Source organism: Bombus pascuorum, chromosome 13, assembly GCF_905332965.1.
Source record: "Bombus pascuorum chromosome 13, iyBomPasc1.1, whole genome shotgun sequence".
Taxonomy (NCBI): domain Eukaryota; kingdom Metazoa; phylum Arthropoda; class Insecta; order Hymenoptera; family Apidae; genus Bombus; species Bombus pascuorum.
The window spans coordinates 7143445-7161089 of record NC_083500.1 but is presented as its reverse complement, the minus strand read 5'-3'; the positions used below and the strand labels follow the sequence as shown (position 1 = coordinate 7161089).

The 17645-nt window shown below is 39.3% G+C and overlaps 1 protein-coding gene across 14 annotated transcripts in view; it reads left to right on the top strand.

Annotated features, from left to right (window-relative positions):
* Positions 1-7641, top strand: part of LOC132913150 (ankyrin repeat and fibronectin type-III domain-containing protein 1) — a 187779-nt gene extending 180138 nt beyond the window's left edge. For 13 of the 14 annotated variants that reach the window (XM_060971160.1, XM_060971159.1, XM_060971164.1 and 10 more), the window contains 7 exons: positions 111-371; positions 616-918; positions 1498-1937; positions 2032-2411; positions 2493-3099; positions 3191-3979; positions 4963-7641. In XM_060971160.1, the coding sequence (XP_060827143.1) occupies positions 111-371; positions 616-918; positions 1498-1937; positions 2032-2411; positions 2493-3099; positions 3191-3979; positions 4963-5298 (3116 nt within the window). In that variant the 3' untranslated portion in view covers positions 5299-7641. Of the gene's footprint in view, positions 1-110; positions 372-615; positions 919-1497; positions 1938-2031; positions 2412-2492; positions 3100-3190; positions 3980-4397; positions 4477-4962 lie in introns of all 14 variants that reach the window. The other variant, XR_009659336.1, reaches the window with a different exon arrangement.
* The last annotated feature ends 10004 nt before the right edge of the window (positions 7642-17645 follow it).

The window sequence follows — 17645 nt, the reverse complement described above, 5'->3', positions numbered from 1 at the left end:
TCAAAAATTGAAAACTTATCTTTCATTTCTCTGCAATTTTTTTTGGTTTTTCTCGAACCTCCTTTGATATTGAACTTTCACAAGCAATCGTTTTGATTCTGTTTGCGCAGTCAAATCTCCAGAGTCCCTGGGCAGTCACTTGGCTTCGTTGTTGTTGGAGGCTGAACACAGAGTTCAAGAACTCGGCGGCAGTACTTCCGGCAGCGGTGGGACTACCCTCCTGGAACCACCAAGCAGTCATAGGTCAAGTTTTTCGTCGCAGCACAACAATCTCACGGGATGCGGCGGTAGCGCGGAGGACAAGCAACTTGCTTTGTGGGAAAGAAGAGCTAGAGCGCTTAGAAAAATGTTACTTGGATTCGATCAAGCGAGTAAGTCATTCAAAAGTATCGTTTTGATGATATGATAGTAATAATTAGATCACGGATGTTTATGCGATTTTATATTTTTTTCAACGCGATTAAAAAAAAAATTTTCTTTTGCAAATTGTATGCATTCTTTAAAATTTGTACGTAATTAAACTTTCCAAAAATGCATAAACATTAGCGGCAAATGCATAAACAATACGAGAGTAGAAAATTTTTAAATAAAATTGACAATACTAATCTATTTCAGGACCTCCAGACATGCCATTCTTGGTCGCAGTGGACGTCACAGGAACAAATTCTGTAACAGTGAGGTTTCAAGAGCCAGATTCCCATGATTCTCCAATCTGCACGAAATTTAAAGTCCAATGGAGTATCAAAGAAGATTTCTCGGTGATCTGTGGTGAGAGAGAGGTGCTAGATATGAAACAAAGGGAATGCAGGATTGACGATCTGATTCAGGGACAGAAGTATTATTTTCGAGCAGCTGCTGGCAATTTGAAGGGCTACAGCAGGTTCAGGAACTCGACTCCTGCCCACGTAACACCTAGCAGTACGATCATTTTTTTTTTTTTTTTATTTCTTTTCTGTAGAATGCATTGCGAATGAAGGGTGTATACAGGAGGCGATCTTTGTTAATTTCCTGACCTTTATGCCACTTGGTGGCTGAAAAATAGTATCTCAGTATGAAATAGAAATAATGTAATAGATTCGAAGATATAAATCTTAGTATAAGTTTCTTATAAGAAACTAATATGGTTAAATGTTATGTTAGTTTAATCGATATTAGTCTGCATAAATAATGTTCAATATTGATATTCTTTAAATGTTCAAGAAAGTAAAAAAAAATACATATTTACTCTGCAAATGTTGAATTTTAAAATTGTCCTTCTATAAAAGATAGGACATGTAACTTGTCATGCGTCTTTTACATATAAAACATCGAGTAACACAGCTGGAAAGTACAGAACGAAATCGATCTCATATCTGATCCACATTTAGCTCGCGCCTAGATTTCACTCGATTGCATTCGAATCGAGTTAAATTTAGAATTTGCATTGCACACGTACCGGTCGTTTAGTTTATCGGGGTTTTTAAAACTCAAAGTGAAGACACATAACTATTGTTCCAGGCTGGAGAGACATCGATGGCAGAGTGCCAAGGTTTGCTGGCCGATTGGAGCAGCTGAATACTTTATTCACGGATATCAGGCGTCCAGAGTACACTCAAGAAACGCCGGCCGTGCAGAGGCGTAATCACAAGAAGAAAACAACGATAAAACAGCTCTTCTCGGCCACCAGCAAGTTTCAGAAGAATCTAAGACGCGGCGTCTTTCTCGCCTGTTTACTCTATCACGAGGATAAAATATTGGTAACGAACGAGGATTTCTTGCCTGTGATCGAAGTCGACGAGACTTACCCTAGCTGTATTTACAACGACTTCCATTGGCTGATGAAAGTGGGCTGCACTTGGGACGATGTTAAAATTCTCCGTCAAAATATGGAGAAAAGTCACAGCAGCTCAACGAATCACTTCAGGATAAAGCTTTTACAAGCTGCTGCACAAATGCAGGTTTGTTTCCTATTATATAAAATTATTAAACATTTGTTAAAGATTAAAATGAATTACAGACTGATGAGTAATTTTTGGTCATTGGTTCTTATAGGCAGCGCTGTGTATACAAGACATTGGTCAGCTGTACCATAAACCCATTAGAGACGTTCAAGGCACCCTGGTTTTCTCCACAGTGAATTACGTAAAATCCCCGAAGTTGATCTCAGTGTTGAATAGCAGATGGTTGCCACTCAGCAAAGTCACGAAGAAAGTCATTATTCACGAAGATAGTAACGTAGCGGATATTTTAATAGCCAGTATACAGGAACAGATGACATACCACCAAGTTAGCAGTATCAAGCTATCAAAGGGGCTTTATCTTGGTTATCTGAAGATGCAGAGTAGCGTCGATCTTATACAAGTCGTAGTACCCGCAAAATCACCTAATGTTTTGCCTCATTGTAAGATCCGTGACAACCCACACGTCTCTGCGTAAGTATTGAGTCGACGAAAATAGTACCTTCATACGTATCATTGCGGATTTATTAATCATTGTTATTTATATTTCCATAGCGAGGAGTGGGATTATCTAAAAAGGATAACTCGCATTCACGCATCAGACGCGTCGGTCAAGGATTGTGAAGAGAAGGAAAACGTGACAAACGAGGCCCAAGGTACAGAACAGCAGAAATTGTTCGTCGACCTGGTCGCTGCTACAGCAAGGCGATTGTTCAATTACATGGAAATCAGTCCTGAAGACTCTTTGCTCCATCGACTTTACGACGCCGAAGTTATCGATCTGACTCACGATGTGTCCTTTCTGATCGCTGTGCCTCCTGCAGAAACCGCCTGTTGCGTGCCTGGAACCAGAGAGATCCTTCTTCAACGTGGCGATCTTCTCTCGTTGCCCATCCAAGTGTTCGAGATGGTTCACTTAAACACCTATCAGAAGGATGTGATCAACAGATATTCAAGACTAAGTTGCATTCTTGAACTCGACACGGCGCAAGCTCAATACAACCACAGAGAAGCCTTCAGTTCTCTGGAATTAAGCGTGGCGAAGGATAAGTTAGCCAGGCTGCAAGATCTACAGACTCAAGTAAACACCGTGTGGAAAGGAGCCAGGTGGCTCATAGACGTGATCACGTTCGCTAGAGATCGCGGTTCTTCGCAGCAGAGCGTAAGTTGAACTGACCAATCCTGTGATCTGTGTAAGATTCTTTAAAATCCAAGTATATCGCATTAGACAACTCTATAATTCATAACTACAGGGTTCGTCACAAACAGTCGGAATTTCAATGAAGCACCTGCTCAGCCTCGACCGAAACAGAAGCAACAGCAACAGCCTAAAGAGAAGTTTGCTCCAATTACCGCCACGCGATCCGAAGCTGGTGAAATCTAGTCCAGGTCGAGGCAGCTGGCCAGGACCTAACATGTCCAATTCTTCCTCAAATCTGCTCACAACGGAGTTCAGTAAAAGCGAACAACAATTGCCCAGTGGCCAGTATATCCGCAAGGGCAGCAACACTTCAAATGTGTCGGCCGGCTCAGAGCCTGCAAAGTCTACGGTACCTATGAGCAGCCCCAGCAATCTAAGCAACGCGACCAGCACTGGCAGCAACAATCATCTGGTACCATTACAGAACACCAGGTTACCGCCTTCCAAATCCGAGGACACTCTGATCCTAACGAAATACAAACACAGTCCCAGAAATAGGTCAGCTACGATCACATCCGCGTCGGCCAGCACTAGTCCTTTACTCAGCATAAAACCTATGATCTATGGTGGCTCGCTCCTAAGCGTGTCAACAGCCATGACAAACACGACGAGTCTGTTAAGTGTCAGCAACACCAATTCCGACAGTTTGCATTCGCTAAGTAGCGACGAGTATTCGACGCCTAACTCAAGTGTCTGCATAAAGAGTGGACATACGAAGAGCAAACCGACCAAGCCCACTGCTAGCGTCGCGGCCACGGCCACTGGTTCCTTGGAGAGTCAACTGGAGGAGGAGAAAGACGAAGCAACGTTAATGCCTGCTCCTCTGCCGGGCATTCTTCAGGTAATATTTGTCAAGTTCCAAGTATCAATTTTTCAAGCAGAAATTAGAATTTACATGGAGGAAGAGTCAATATATAATGAAATAACAGGATTGGGATCCTGTGTAGTTAAATATTGTGACAGAAATCACCACGGAAGATTATTCTTTTCTGAAAAGAATCGTGTTCGTCTTATTGCTAGTTACAACATGATCGTTGCTTCATTCTCAAGATTCACGGGGGATTACAATTACGAACAACGATCGTAATAATCTTGGGAGCAGCTAGTACAATTTGTCACGGTTGTTTCCCATTAGCCAAGGAATTATTCCTTGCGCAAGCTTCCTTAAAGTAACACTTATTCCAATTCTAAACCGCAAAAGCTTATTATTACCTATTGGGAAACTACTCATTGAGTTTAAATAATATTTTTCCTTGTAGGGAACACAAGTCTAACCTGATTGTAGTTAAAAACAGCTCACTTGGTCTTCTAGTGCAGACCGATGTAGCAGACATATGAGTAAGCCGTCACACACCGCTAAGTTTCAGTGCTTGTCTCGCTCAGATGCGCTTTCCAGATTACGCTTTTCGTGTATTATCGATCTAGCAGAGCATGAAATTTCGTCCGAGCTTTCAACTTAACGTAACACGATTGTTTCCATGTTAATCTAGGTATAATTTTTCTAACGATAAATAAAAATCTTTGATCTGAATGCGTGCTGCATATCTCTTTATCTATGTCATTTTAAATCGTTACTACCATTAGGTAAGCAATCTTTTTCTTCTTTTTTTTTTTCTCTCTCTCTTTCAAATGTTTTGAACACTAACGTTTACTTAATTTACTATTCGTCGTTAACAACAGCCAGATGCATCGAGCAACGTGCTGTCACTGCCCTGCCACCTAAATGTCACTGCATATGCTGATTTTACAGCAGACAATTTGTATCTGTACAGTCTATAAATTACCTAACGGCATCGTCTGACCATAGACTCGGTATTTTTGCAGGTTTACGCGGCCTACGAAACCGGCCTGGCTTCCGGAACCAGTCTCAAGTTACACGTTACTCCGAGGACCACGGCCAGAGAAGTTGTGAATCTAGTTGTGAAGCAGCTGAACATGGCGGTAGTGTTAAAGGGTCAAGAAGGGCCCATTTACACGGCTGACGAGCTGCCGAACTTTTGCTTGGTGGCTGTGATCGGTGCCAGAGAGCGTTGCTTGAGAGATGACTTCAAGTTGTTGCAGCTTCAAAATCCTTGGAAAAAGGGCAGGTTGTACGTGAGGCAGAAACAAGACGTCCTTGCAGCCCTTGAGCACAGCAGCAAGCACACCGCGTATTTATAGCATAAGTAACGAAAGGGAAGATGACAGAAACAGATTGTGATTAGAGAGAAAGTACGTCGAGAAAGGGAAAAAAAGAATTCCTGTCGCGGTTCACGATGTCTACCAATGTAAGAAACGCTGCGTCTCATTAATAATTGGCGATAGAAGCCAAAGATCATTTAGTATAATGCGTTCTGTGTCTCGTAGTAATTCGAGATTAAATAGACGTTATAGACATTTTTCTGTTTCTCTGCTGTATTTTTCTTGTTCGTTTTAATACGTAATAAATGACGTAGATTTCCAGTCTCCTCACGAGACGCAGAATGCATTAAGATGTACATAAAATAAACGCTTGGCTACACGAGAAATTTTCAATTGTATCTCTCGAGGCTCTAACTAAATTACACGTAATTAAGTAGGGAAGTGAAAGGGAAGAACGACGATTGTCTGAAAGGATGAGAATTTAAAACTGCGTTTAGGCGAACCGGAGTACATTCCAAACGAGTTTTCGATCCGACTGCTGTAATTTTGCGCTGATGGACTAGATAGCGTTCCAAGGGAATGGATAATACTCAAGGTATATTATACTGTTATATTTTAGGTACCGATCTCAGTGTTTTACTCGATATACACGCGTCACCGGTTATAAACAAGTCACATGCTTAAGAAATCTCATTGTTGTCCCAATTGTATTCGACGTGTCCAAGCTACGCGCAAGATACATCTTTTCTTATTCTTATTCCCAACTTTCTTTATATTCCAAAAGATTACCCAATTTCAATAAGAAATCTTGGACACGTAGAATGAACTGAGAGCACGAACTTTTCGAGATAAAAGAAATTTTATATTTATATTTTTAAATCCACCTAATCACCCAAGGATTTATTTCAGCAAGTAGTTCTGCTTGACTGAGCCTTTGTCACCAGGTTCAGGAGAAATACGATCCTCGAAACGATTTCTTCTCTATGAATCGGTTTCTTCGATCTGTTAACATTGCATTGTTTTACTACGAAGCGATTTCTATCCATTAATGTTTTCTTGTTTGCAAGTAATGGGAACAATGAAAGCGCCCTGAACATTCAAAGAGAATCAGTCATTCAAAGTTCTTGGAAGATTGCGACTAGAGCAGGTTACTATTACGCATTAAAATATAGTAGAAGAAACGTGATCCAGATAAAAGAGGCTTATAGACTGTTGCATAGAAATAAAAGAAAGAGTATTACTATGACTATTAAGATTTTTATTCTCGTCAAGACCGCGGTTACTTTATTACATTATTATTGTGTTCGCTGTTTTTCGTGTTCTTCAAACTTATTTTCTGTTTTAGAGTATTTCCTGTTTGTAGAATTTTTATATCATCGAACGAACATTGTACGTCGTTTGCTTCTTTATTGCTACTTCGTTGGAGAAGAAGAGCGTATCGAGATCGATTTCGAGCTGTTGACGATCTTGTTAGAATTCCAGGCACTCGAGGACTTCCTAATAAGCGACCTAGACGACGCGTTGGTGATAAATATGGTGCAGAGTGGAAAATGTAAAATACACCCTAATCATACGATACCGCTGTCCGACACTTCGTGTAGTATACAATGTTTTAAGATCCTAAGACGATACGTCTCCTTAAATTTCTGTCAATGATTGAATTTTAAAACTGCGACTTGAGTATTCTACAAGAAATGTTATAAATTTCTCAATTTTCGTTATATGATAATTAGTGTAAGAAAAGTTGACATCGCTATTGGAGATCCGTCCTTTATCTTTCGTAAACGAAACTTGAAAATTCGATTCGCTCCGCGTTTAAACAATAAAACAGTGGTATCGTGCGTCGAGGGGCCACCTAAGTTTAAACGAAAATATACAATGCAGATATTTTTTTATCGAGAAAATAAAAGAATGGTAGGGAGTTGGAGGAAGAGATGAAAAAGAGATTTTTACTATATTTTGCCAGAATGCGTACTCGTTCGACGAGGGACGCGAACGGTACGCATTTCCAACGGAAATACGGAAATCTGTCTGTGTGTCGATATCAACAGATGTGACTAACCAAGAGGAAGAGGTGCGTGATGAAGAATGGCAGTAGACGAAGAATGGTGGGAAAAAGATCTTAACAAAACGCTAGAAAATTTATTAGCTCTACCTGAGTATTTATCGATGTTGAGTGTAAAATAATCATTAGCAGTTAAGTGTTACTGTGGGAGGAAAACGAATTTTAAGACTCGAGAAGCCCTGGTTTTCCTCTCAGACAGCAGTTCCAAAAAAAAAAAACAAAGAAATAAAAAAAAAAACGCAAGATGAAAGAACTACTTGTAAATATTCAAAGAAATCTATGTATGTATAAAATATAAATGAAAATTATCGAAGAAATTGAAGTCGATTATTTTTCACCAAATCGGGCTTTTATTTTAGAGGAGCTATTTCAACTACAGAAACCTGGACAGCAACGATTTGAAATCCACAAAATAGAACACTAAAAGAAGTCGATTGAAATTATGGCCCGACTCGAAATAATTTTGGAAATAGGTCGAGTAAATTGTATTTACGTTTCTTTTGGCCTTGGTAAAATTCATTCGATTACGTTAGAGCTCGTATATTTTATTTCATTAGCCAGAGCGAGTCGTAACTCTCGAGGTGAGGTAAAATGAACCCGGACCCTCACGACCGACAGTCCCGCTGACCCACTTCCGTCTTGTTTCTCGTCTCATCTTGCTCTGCCACCTACTCCTTATTTATCCCCCACCTGGTGTAATTGTGCACTCTGGTCTTCCGGCTAGTTCCCAAGAGATCTGTGGTAATGAAAAACTGCCAGGGCATCGCCTCCGAGGAACGGTGCCCCCTCGTAGGTCAGGCAACTTATTCTCAACAGCCGGCATCGATATCCTGGCATTTTAATAACTGTCAGTGCCGTGACTACGATAAATTTGCATACAGATGTAAGGAAAGCAATTTAGAAAATTATCAACGAATATCGGGACTCGGATATTCAAACACTAAATGCACACATACTTTAACGCGATCGCTGTACAAACACAAACTAGCATCTCCGTTATTGAACTGCTGTCAATTAAAAGTCAGATTGCCAGAGTCAGATATTTTGATATCTGCGATCCGCTTGCAGATATAGCACTCTTGTATTGCAAGATCGATTGAAGAGAGACAGAAGTCTGAGAGATGAGCGTCGCCATGATTAATCTCAGTCGCAATCCAGTTGCACGATAGACAGCGACTACTAGGTGACTGAAATCACAGGGGAAGATGGCAAACGGTCCGGCTCCGATTTAGATGAAACTTTCTACTCTTGAAGAACAACCAAAAATATTGTAGACGCGTATTTGTTTCACTCAGACCTTCGTCTTAATCTTCGTTCAAACTTTCATCAGAATCTTTGTCCTAAGCTTGAGTCGTGGCTTGGGTGAAGATTTGGGTATAGGTTTTGGTACAAGTTTGGATCGTGACTTGAGTGGAGATTAGGATGGAGCTTTGGTTGACAGAAATTCTTATCTACAATGTTCGGCTGCTCGTCAGGCCTACAAAGTTCCATCCGAATGGGAACCGGACCGTTCACGACCTGTCCTTCTCAGTACCGTATGCACGCTCTACCGGAGGAGTTCACTGTTGGAGTTCGCATAATCGCATCAACAATACCGCGTTATTCGCTCTGAGTTAATGCTTTATTCACTATGTTCCTTGCGTCATCGCGATCGACAAACATCTTCAAAAGACTCACCAAACATTTTGGGACAATTTTTTGAAACATTAAGATGAATCTCATTCTGGAATAATGGACACTTTAATCATCATAAGTATAGTAAATAACAATTTGCAAGAGTATCAAACATTCAAGGTTTACTGAAAATTCAGCAAGTATAATTCATTAATTTGATTGAATAACGATCGTCGAAGAAATGTGAGCTAGAAATATTGCAATAAAATAGCAAAGGAGTGGGATAAATGTTAAAAGGGTGTAAAGTTTGGAAGTTACGTCGCTGCAATGCCCGTAAATTTACTTTTGTGGGTGCATATACAGTTAATAGTCATTGTCAGCAGGACAGAACCGCACGAGGAGATTGGTTGACCCGCAGTCCGGATTCGCCCTCGGCTGACCCCGTTGTTAACTGACCCACTGACGATATTGATAGCGGGATACCACGGTGCTCGGTTAGCATCGGTCTCTCGCGTTCGTTCGTCGCGTTACTCTATCCCTGAAACCGCGCTGAAAAAATGTCTGTTAATTTCCATCCGCCTGCAAAGCCAACTAAAGTCATTCCAAAAATTACACGTTATAGTTCAACTAATTATACGTTATATATCTGTCTGCGTATAATATAATCGTTGGAAATTGTCAATTCACGAGTCAGATGCTCATAGAGAAGCAACTTTAAGAATCGGAAATTCCTATATAATTTTCAACGTGGTTTAATAACTTTATATTCGAATCAAAGGATAATTATAATTATCTGTATATTTGGATGATTTGAATATTTAATATCCTTAAATGGAAAATGAGATATGAACGAGCCGCGGAAATATTACACGCCTCGCTTGGAAAGCACAAACTTTTTCGGAATATTCGATAACCCGTTTAAAACGCTAACTAGTACGGGACAATCCTCACCCTTCCACTGTGAAATTTGTTTTCGATGAAACCACAGGTTCAATACGGTACGAAAGTTGGCAAATGCATCCCAGTTTCCTAACAATCTCACATCGCCTCTAATAACGACATCAGGATGCCGTAAACGCGATCCTCCTTGACGAAAATGCAGCGCTCGGCGCATCTGTGATCTCTGTGTTCGCACGTCTTTCGATCGATGGATTACGACACGCCGCATTGTGCTTAGAAGTGCTCCCGAGGCTGTCACGAGAACCAGATTGCCGTAATAATTTGATTGATATTCGCTCTCCTTCGCAGAAAACGCTCGAGAAGATGGAGATAGAGCAGCCAGTCTGTGGGTTGGCTCGGCTTCTTGCGCAGCGTGGAAGACCGAAAGCCGAGGAAATGCGAATACGTGGCAGGAGTAAGACAATTATCGAAGTTAGGAGCTTTAGGAATTTTGGGAAATGAAATTTATGGAAAGTTATTTGAATAACGATAATGATAATATGCAAGATTTGGTCTGACAGAGATAGGAAATTTCTAACAATAAAAATCAGAACGTTTTAGTGTCAAGGAGGACAAAATTTATTAGTTTAGAGTGAGAGAAGAAAGAGTCTGCTTATTTGGGGAAAGAGTTCAGCCTTGATTAAATCACGACAGTATAAAAATGGAAGTTTCTTGAACCTTGGAATACAATGAAATTATAGATTTTAGGAAGTAAATTAATTACCATTAGTTAATGAAGATTAACATTCGCATCCCTAAAGTTGTATTCTTTTATTTACTAGAAAACAGTCCATCGGGATGCTTGTTTTAATTTATTTAATTTATTTAATTTTCGTTTCAACGCGCTGTCCATCGGTTCAGTTGCTTTCCTGAGTAATTTTATCGAAGCGCGCGAAAGCTAAAATTGCACCAGTTGTATCGATATCACCGAAATAATTGAACCTACGCATTATACACAACGATAGCTCTGTCTTTCTACGTTACTCGATCGAAGCTAATAGAAGCTAAAATGCGACAATTAGTAGAATCGCGAAAAGAGAGATTGGATCGACGCACCATATGCGTCAGTAGCAACGAATACGTTAAAGTCAAAAGATTAAAAAGGCGAGAGAGAAATTTTGGAAAAAAAAACGGTGTCGTGGATGTTGGGATACGACGAGGTATAATACCACAGACGACGTTAATAAGAAACAGTAGGTCAACTTGTGTAGAACGAGGCTAGAAGCTCCTGGCAAATCCGGTGTCAATGAGATCGATTCACCCGACATCGTCGCTCCAGTTATTGACAGGGAACTGGACCGTCTAGTTCTTTCTCGACGACGCTTCTTGCATCCACTGCAACAACGTGGACTATGAACAGAGGATGTGTAACAATTCGTTCTGGAAAGGATATCCAGTTGCCTGGATCTCGAAGCCGGGTTACACTTCGCCGAACACTTCAGATTTTTTGTTACCAGCTAAGGAGTGGTGCTTGGAACACTTACATTTTTAACGTGTTTTTTGTACTTCCGTAACTAACCGATGATTTAACTTCTTACGGCTAAAAGAATCTCCGACAGTTTGTACCAATATGTTGGATCGAAGTATATATTTCTATTCGAAGAACGTAATTTATTGTACATAAATCATTGCACATGGATTACGTAGTTATATACGTATTCTATCGAAGGCCTTTTCAGCCTCTCGGAAGACAAATTCATTAACTTTATTCTGTCAATTTTTTCGTTTCATCGCACAGGTATATGATTAATATTCTATTCTCAGGGAAGAAGGAAATTTATTTCATTTTATCTATAGTAATCTCCTGGTCTTTTGGCTTGGGATAGCTTCCGGCCTCATGTCATAAATGCGTAATATTTCGTCTAATATCCTAAGAAAGAAATATATCATTACATTATATTCAATACAAACCAAACAATCGTTTTTAAAAAATAAGTATGTTTAACGTAAATGTATATATATTGTCAAATAGCAACGCTATGCATCGAAGGCTTAATAGGATCTCCCCAACCTGAGGGTTGAATTTAGAAATCATTGCTTTCAACGCTTCTAAGCAATTTTATTTTCCTGTACACCTACTCTATGCTCCTCGTTCTCGTATTCTATGCTTCAAGTTCAATTATTCAATTCTCCAATATATTTGTATTTGATTGTGATTCAATAATCACAGCAGAACGTCTGTTCTTATGCTGTTGGAAATACAAAAATCAGCATCGTTAAAGGACAACTTGAGCGAGGCCAGCACAAAGAACCACTTCGAGTTCTTAAGGGGAAACAGATCTACTCAGAATAGTATAACAGACTCTATAGTTGATGCAACTACGAATATAATTAAAGACAATTTTCCAAGAATGAGAAGAATCTTGATGACAGGAAAAATATAGAGATTGGGTAGTGGGGTGGGCCCTAAGATTGGCAAAGGGTCTGATTTTACACGGATCTTTCAGGCTCCCGCGCACGTGTGCCAACTATATTGCGAAAGACTTATACGGGGCACAAGGTCCAGCCATTCGCCGGTCGAATTTTTACCAATCGAAGGTTAGGTTTCGCAGTTGGGTCTGCGTACCGATCTCTGGCCCCTGCAAGCCCTCTCTCTCCTTCACCAATGTCCCCGTATCACGTCAGTACAGTCAGTTCTGCTATCACGCTACTTTTCCTTAAACAATCCTACCTTCGTCTGTCCTGCTTCCTTTTTTTTTTTCTTTTTTTAATTCCATCGTCTCTTGAGTTCTCCTGCTTCTCGTAAGTCGTAGGATTCGCTTTTTTAATTATGGAAATTGACGACGTCCAATACAATGCATAGACCTACATAACGTCGAATAACTGAGAAAAACTATAAAAATGAAATCTCTCTACGGACATAATTCTTAATCTCATATTCAAGATCCCGTATAAAGATTGCCTGTCCGTATATTCCCATCATAACTTTAATAGCATAATCTCCGTGGATAATGCTAATAATATGGTTCGCAGGCTTTTAACAACCGCGATCACCTCAATCTCTACAAAACCCAAGAAAATAAGACGTTGATTAACAGAGGCAGAGGAGAACCATCCGAACAAAGACACGCTGTCTCAGCTCCGCGAACAAAGAAGAATTTCGTGAACCTACACTGGCTCACGAAGATATCTGTATGCGTTATACAATATGTTATATATATATATTTTACGTGTTACATAACATTTTGAAATTCCGTTATCGCCGTATATGTTACAGGAGTAGTTCTGCAACTTCATTAACGCTATAATGAGATGCAACAGTCGTGATTATATCGGTCATATTTGAAACCAATCTGAAAACGTATATGGAAGCTGCAAGACATTTATTGCGAAGATATATTCACGATAGTAAAAAATTAATACGTGGCATGAATAGTCATCATCAAATGATTATTTACAGTAAAGATATATTTAGTAAAACTTAATATACGCCAAGCATGTACAGCCATATGAAACATATAATATGTGTCAAGCGTGATTCCATCTCTGTAATTACCTCAGTAATCTTGTAATTTCCACACGTAAGACCTCGGTAAGTTTCGTGTCAAACTTTACCAACGCGGTACGCACAACTCGAGTCTCGTCAAAATCCCAGTGAAATTTGAAAACGTTCCATACAACTCACAAAATACGTTCGTAGAAGGTATCCGCGAGCAGTCGAATACACACTTTCGTGAACCCACGTACGAGAAGACAAAAAGATAGAACAAGAAGAATACAGAATAATGGCAGCGTTCTGTAGAATGGAACAAGAATCCTGCATTGTTCGGAGAGGCTGGAAGACGACGGAGAAGCTCTTATCAGAGCAATTCGTGCAGCGTGTGGTGTTATCAGGAACGACTGTACCTGAGGATCGTGAGTCAGAACAAGGCAAGAGCGGCTCAGAGTGGAGGCCACTTCTCCGGGTTGTCCCCTCCTGGCGGGGACACGTCGCGTTCTCGGAGGACAACGACGACGACGAAGGAGAGATCGCCAGTCAAGACCCCGGCGAAGAAGAAAAGAGAGACGAGTGCGGCCGTGGCGAGGCTTACCACGAGGCCGTCGCGAGCGATCAGTTCGGTCGACGTGCAGAACCGGCACGGACGTCGTCGCCGATTGTGAACCGGCAGTGAGCTACCATAGAGTACCACGGATAGAGAGCATTAGCCGGAGGATGCCTCTTCCCTTCACTGGATAACGTCACCCGATTCCTCGTGTACGTTTTCAATTCGACCTACACTGCCGGCCATAAATATTAGGACAGCCACTTTGTCGAAAAGCTTCAATAAATTTTACTCGGAATTCTTAAAACTCCCCGGACAAAGTTACGCGAACGAAATGCCAGATTTATAATCATAGCGCGGTTTTTCACGGAAACTCCGATCTTTCAGAGTATAGTTAAAAAAGTACAGACTCGGCAGAAAATTGTGTTACACATCAAATATTATGTAGAAAGTTGTATACTTTTGATGTTTTATTTGACGTGCCCCATGTAGCTTTGTTTGTCCAGTTTCGAGTTTCCTGGGAATACGTGAAAATTTTGAGTAACCCGGTATATTCGGAGTAACTGGAAAATAAAAACTATCGTGAAAACAAATACTATCAGATGTCCTAATACTTTTGGTCGGCACTGTGTGCATTTTCATAGCTTTTTATTACCGAGTCGTTGGCTATTGTGAGTTCTTTTTTACTTTTTCATTGAGTTTCGTCTCGGTTGTTTTTTTTCTTCTTTTTTCTTTTTGGTTGGTTTTATTTGTTGGTAAACGTGTGGTCGAGATGGAGGCTCAGATTGCCTTGAGGATGGTTTCTGCTAGACTTTAGAAGGTATCAAATTTGAACGGCGACCGGGGGGAATAGCGCCAGTCGAGATTGTAAGGCAGTGGGTTAAAAGACCGGATGTAACTGTTCGCAACTTCGTGCTGCAGAGATCGCTTTTAGTTTTATTTCTCTCTCTTTCGATGTTTAGTTCAGTCAGGAATGTTCTCACAGGGTTTGTTGATTTTTAGAAGCATTAAGTGATGCAGTGAATTAATTTTATTTTTTTACAAGCTGTTAAATGAACGCAGCATTTTTTTATCGTATCGCTTTAAAATTCTTCTCTTAAGACGTTAAGGGTAGTCGACTGCTGCGAAAACAATTTTTGAAGATGTTTTTAGTCTTCCATTTAACACTTTCGCTGCTTTAGTGGAACGAAACATTCGCTATAAATCATATTTTCTTTCTTGTACTTTTTACAAAATATTCAATGATATAATACGATATATCGTTATTATATTTTTATATTATTATACATATTTAATAACCTCAATAGATATGGTCTCGAGATTCTTTTACTATTTTCTACCAATCGTTCATTTATTTCGTAGCTAAAAATTAAACGCGAATTAATCCTAAAGCGTTACACACACAGTGACGAATAGATAAAAAAATAGGTACAACCACTTCAGACAATTCAACCGAGATTATATGGTTGTTTATACATGCAAAATACATTTTTGTTGAAACACTATGCATTCTCTGAGCGTTCTTTACAATTTGCCACATATTACGAACATATTACTTATAGAGGGTGTAACAGAACATGTACGACCCTCTGCGGGAGCTTACTGTGCACGCAAAAACAATGAAAAAGGTTCATATAAACGTATATTGTACGTGTCTTCGTTTACGAGATACGACGAATTTTCTGTTTTAATTTCCTTTGTCCAATTTCCTTTACAGAACATTCGGTTGCACTCTGAATGGTTGCCAATGTCGTTTACCAAATTTATTAAGAAGCTTGTTCTATTCTGAACGTTAGTATTTCAACATTTTCGATACATATTGCGTACACGATAAATTCATGGTATTTCATAAACCAAAACAGACAAAGAATACTGTTTTACATTGTTTTTTGGTGTACAGTCAGCTGCCGAAGTGGGTCCCATATATTCTGTCACACCTTGTATAACGATCACACATTACGAAAACGAAATGTTCCCATTTATACGCTGGCGAACGTGTTAAAGGAGTCTCGTACGTCTTATTATTAATCGCGAACGACTATGAAAATTAGATTCTCTCGTTTAGTGTCCTCCGCTAATTTTTCCTAGAAAACGGCCTCTCGTTTGGCAAGACAAATTCACCGAGCGTGGAAAAATTCCTGAACGTTACTTTCGCGTTAAACACGTTCTTTTTTACTTCATTATTTTTTTCCTTGTTCCATGAAACGGAACGATTTAGAAAATCGAGGAATATCATCGCATTAAGAACGAATTCTTCTTGCTTCGGATCGTAAAATTCGCTTTAACGACCGCGCCAGGGAAGTTACCGGGGTCTCGCCTTTTTCCGGTAAGGTCATCGGTAGGAAAGCTCGCCTTATACTGCCATTAGTATAATTAACCCAGATTTTCCCGGATTTATGGTGAACGGCGTGCGGGTCAGAGCCGTGCTCGCTGTATTGTAGTGCCTCGTCCACTTCGTCGTTTCTTCACTTCTTCGGTCGAAGAAGGAGCAGCATTTCTGTCGGTTGGCATAGCGAAAAATATAGCAAATTAGCCGGTGAAAAAAGAAGAAGTGCTGAGTTCTGTATTTACAGTCTGAGATTGATAGTCGATTTTCTTCATTTTCGAGATTCCACGTAGGAATCATGTATCGCGAATTAGAAGTTAAATATAGGAAACTAAGGAATGAAAGAGGTGGAAATGAAAGAAAATTTTAAACCTAGGATCTAAGGTTGATAAACGATTTTTCCAAATTTATAATAATTATTAAATTAATATTAACGCAACTGTGAGTGGAAAAATAGATTCTGTTGTATCTGTTCATTCTTTGAATCGGAGAAGAAATACGATTTCTCGTGGTTAGCGTAGAAATAGAAGATCAAAAAGTAATTGTGAGAAATTTAAATTCTGAGTTTACGATGATTTAGAAGTCTCGTCAGTTTTAGGGCAATAAATAGAAATCATTGCGATTGAAATGTAATTAGAGAATTGAGGAACGAAAGAAAAGTGCAATATTAAATTTAAAGACTGCCATTGATGAATTTATTTTTGCCATTTCTCAAAACTAATACTAAACGTAAAATTAGACGCTAATAATATTCTTCCAACTACTGATAAAATCAGTCGAGCAATTAGAGAAAGATTGCGGAGTATCGGTTAGTAATAACGAGACATTGTACAATATTAATTCGCGTTCTTCTCGGATAATTACCATGGAACGCGTCGACGTATTGATGGATTGCATTCTGTGGACGAAGGAGCAAACAGGGAAGTCGAGTGTGAATATTTAAGTATCATCCGAGTTGATAATTTCAATCAACCTTCGACTGTGTTTAAAATAGGAAACGTTAATTATTATTTATGACCGTGGTGAATGAGTAATAGCTTTGCATTCTCATCGAAGGTAGTAAATGATCGAAAGAAAAGTTATAAGGTCAAGATTAGAGTATTTGAAAATTAAGAGATATAATATAAGAATAAATGTTGTACATTTTGTATTTAAACTTGATTATAATTATCTAGAAACTGGAAATTAATAGAAAATGAAATTAATTAGAAATGAAAATATCGAAAAATTGAGAAAGTTAAGAATTAAAGTTATAAAATTGTATTTCAAGTTTTCCCTAAAATTAAGTATACGAAATTACAACATGGAAAAATCGAATGGTTAAGAATTAAAGCTATCAAATTTTCATTTTAAATTTCCCTAAAATTAATTATACCGATGTAAAATCAGAATATCGAAAAAATTTTCTGAGATGAAAAATTGGAAGGTTAGAGAATGAAAACTATAAACTTTGTTTGTT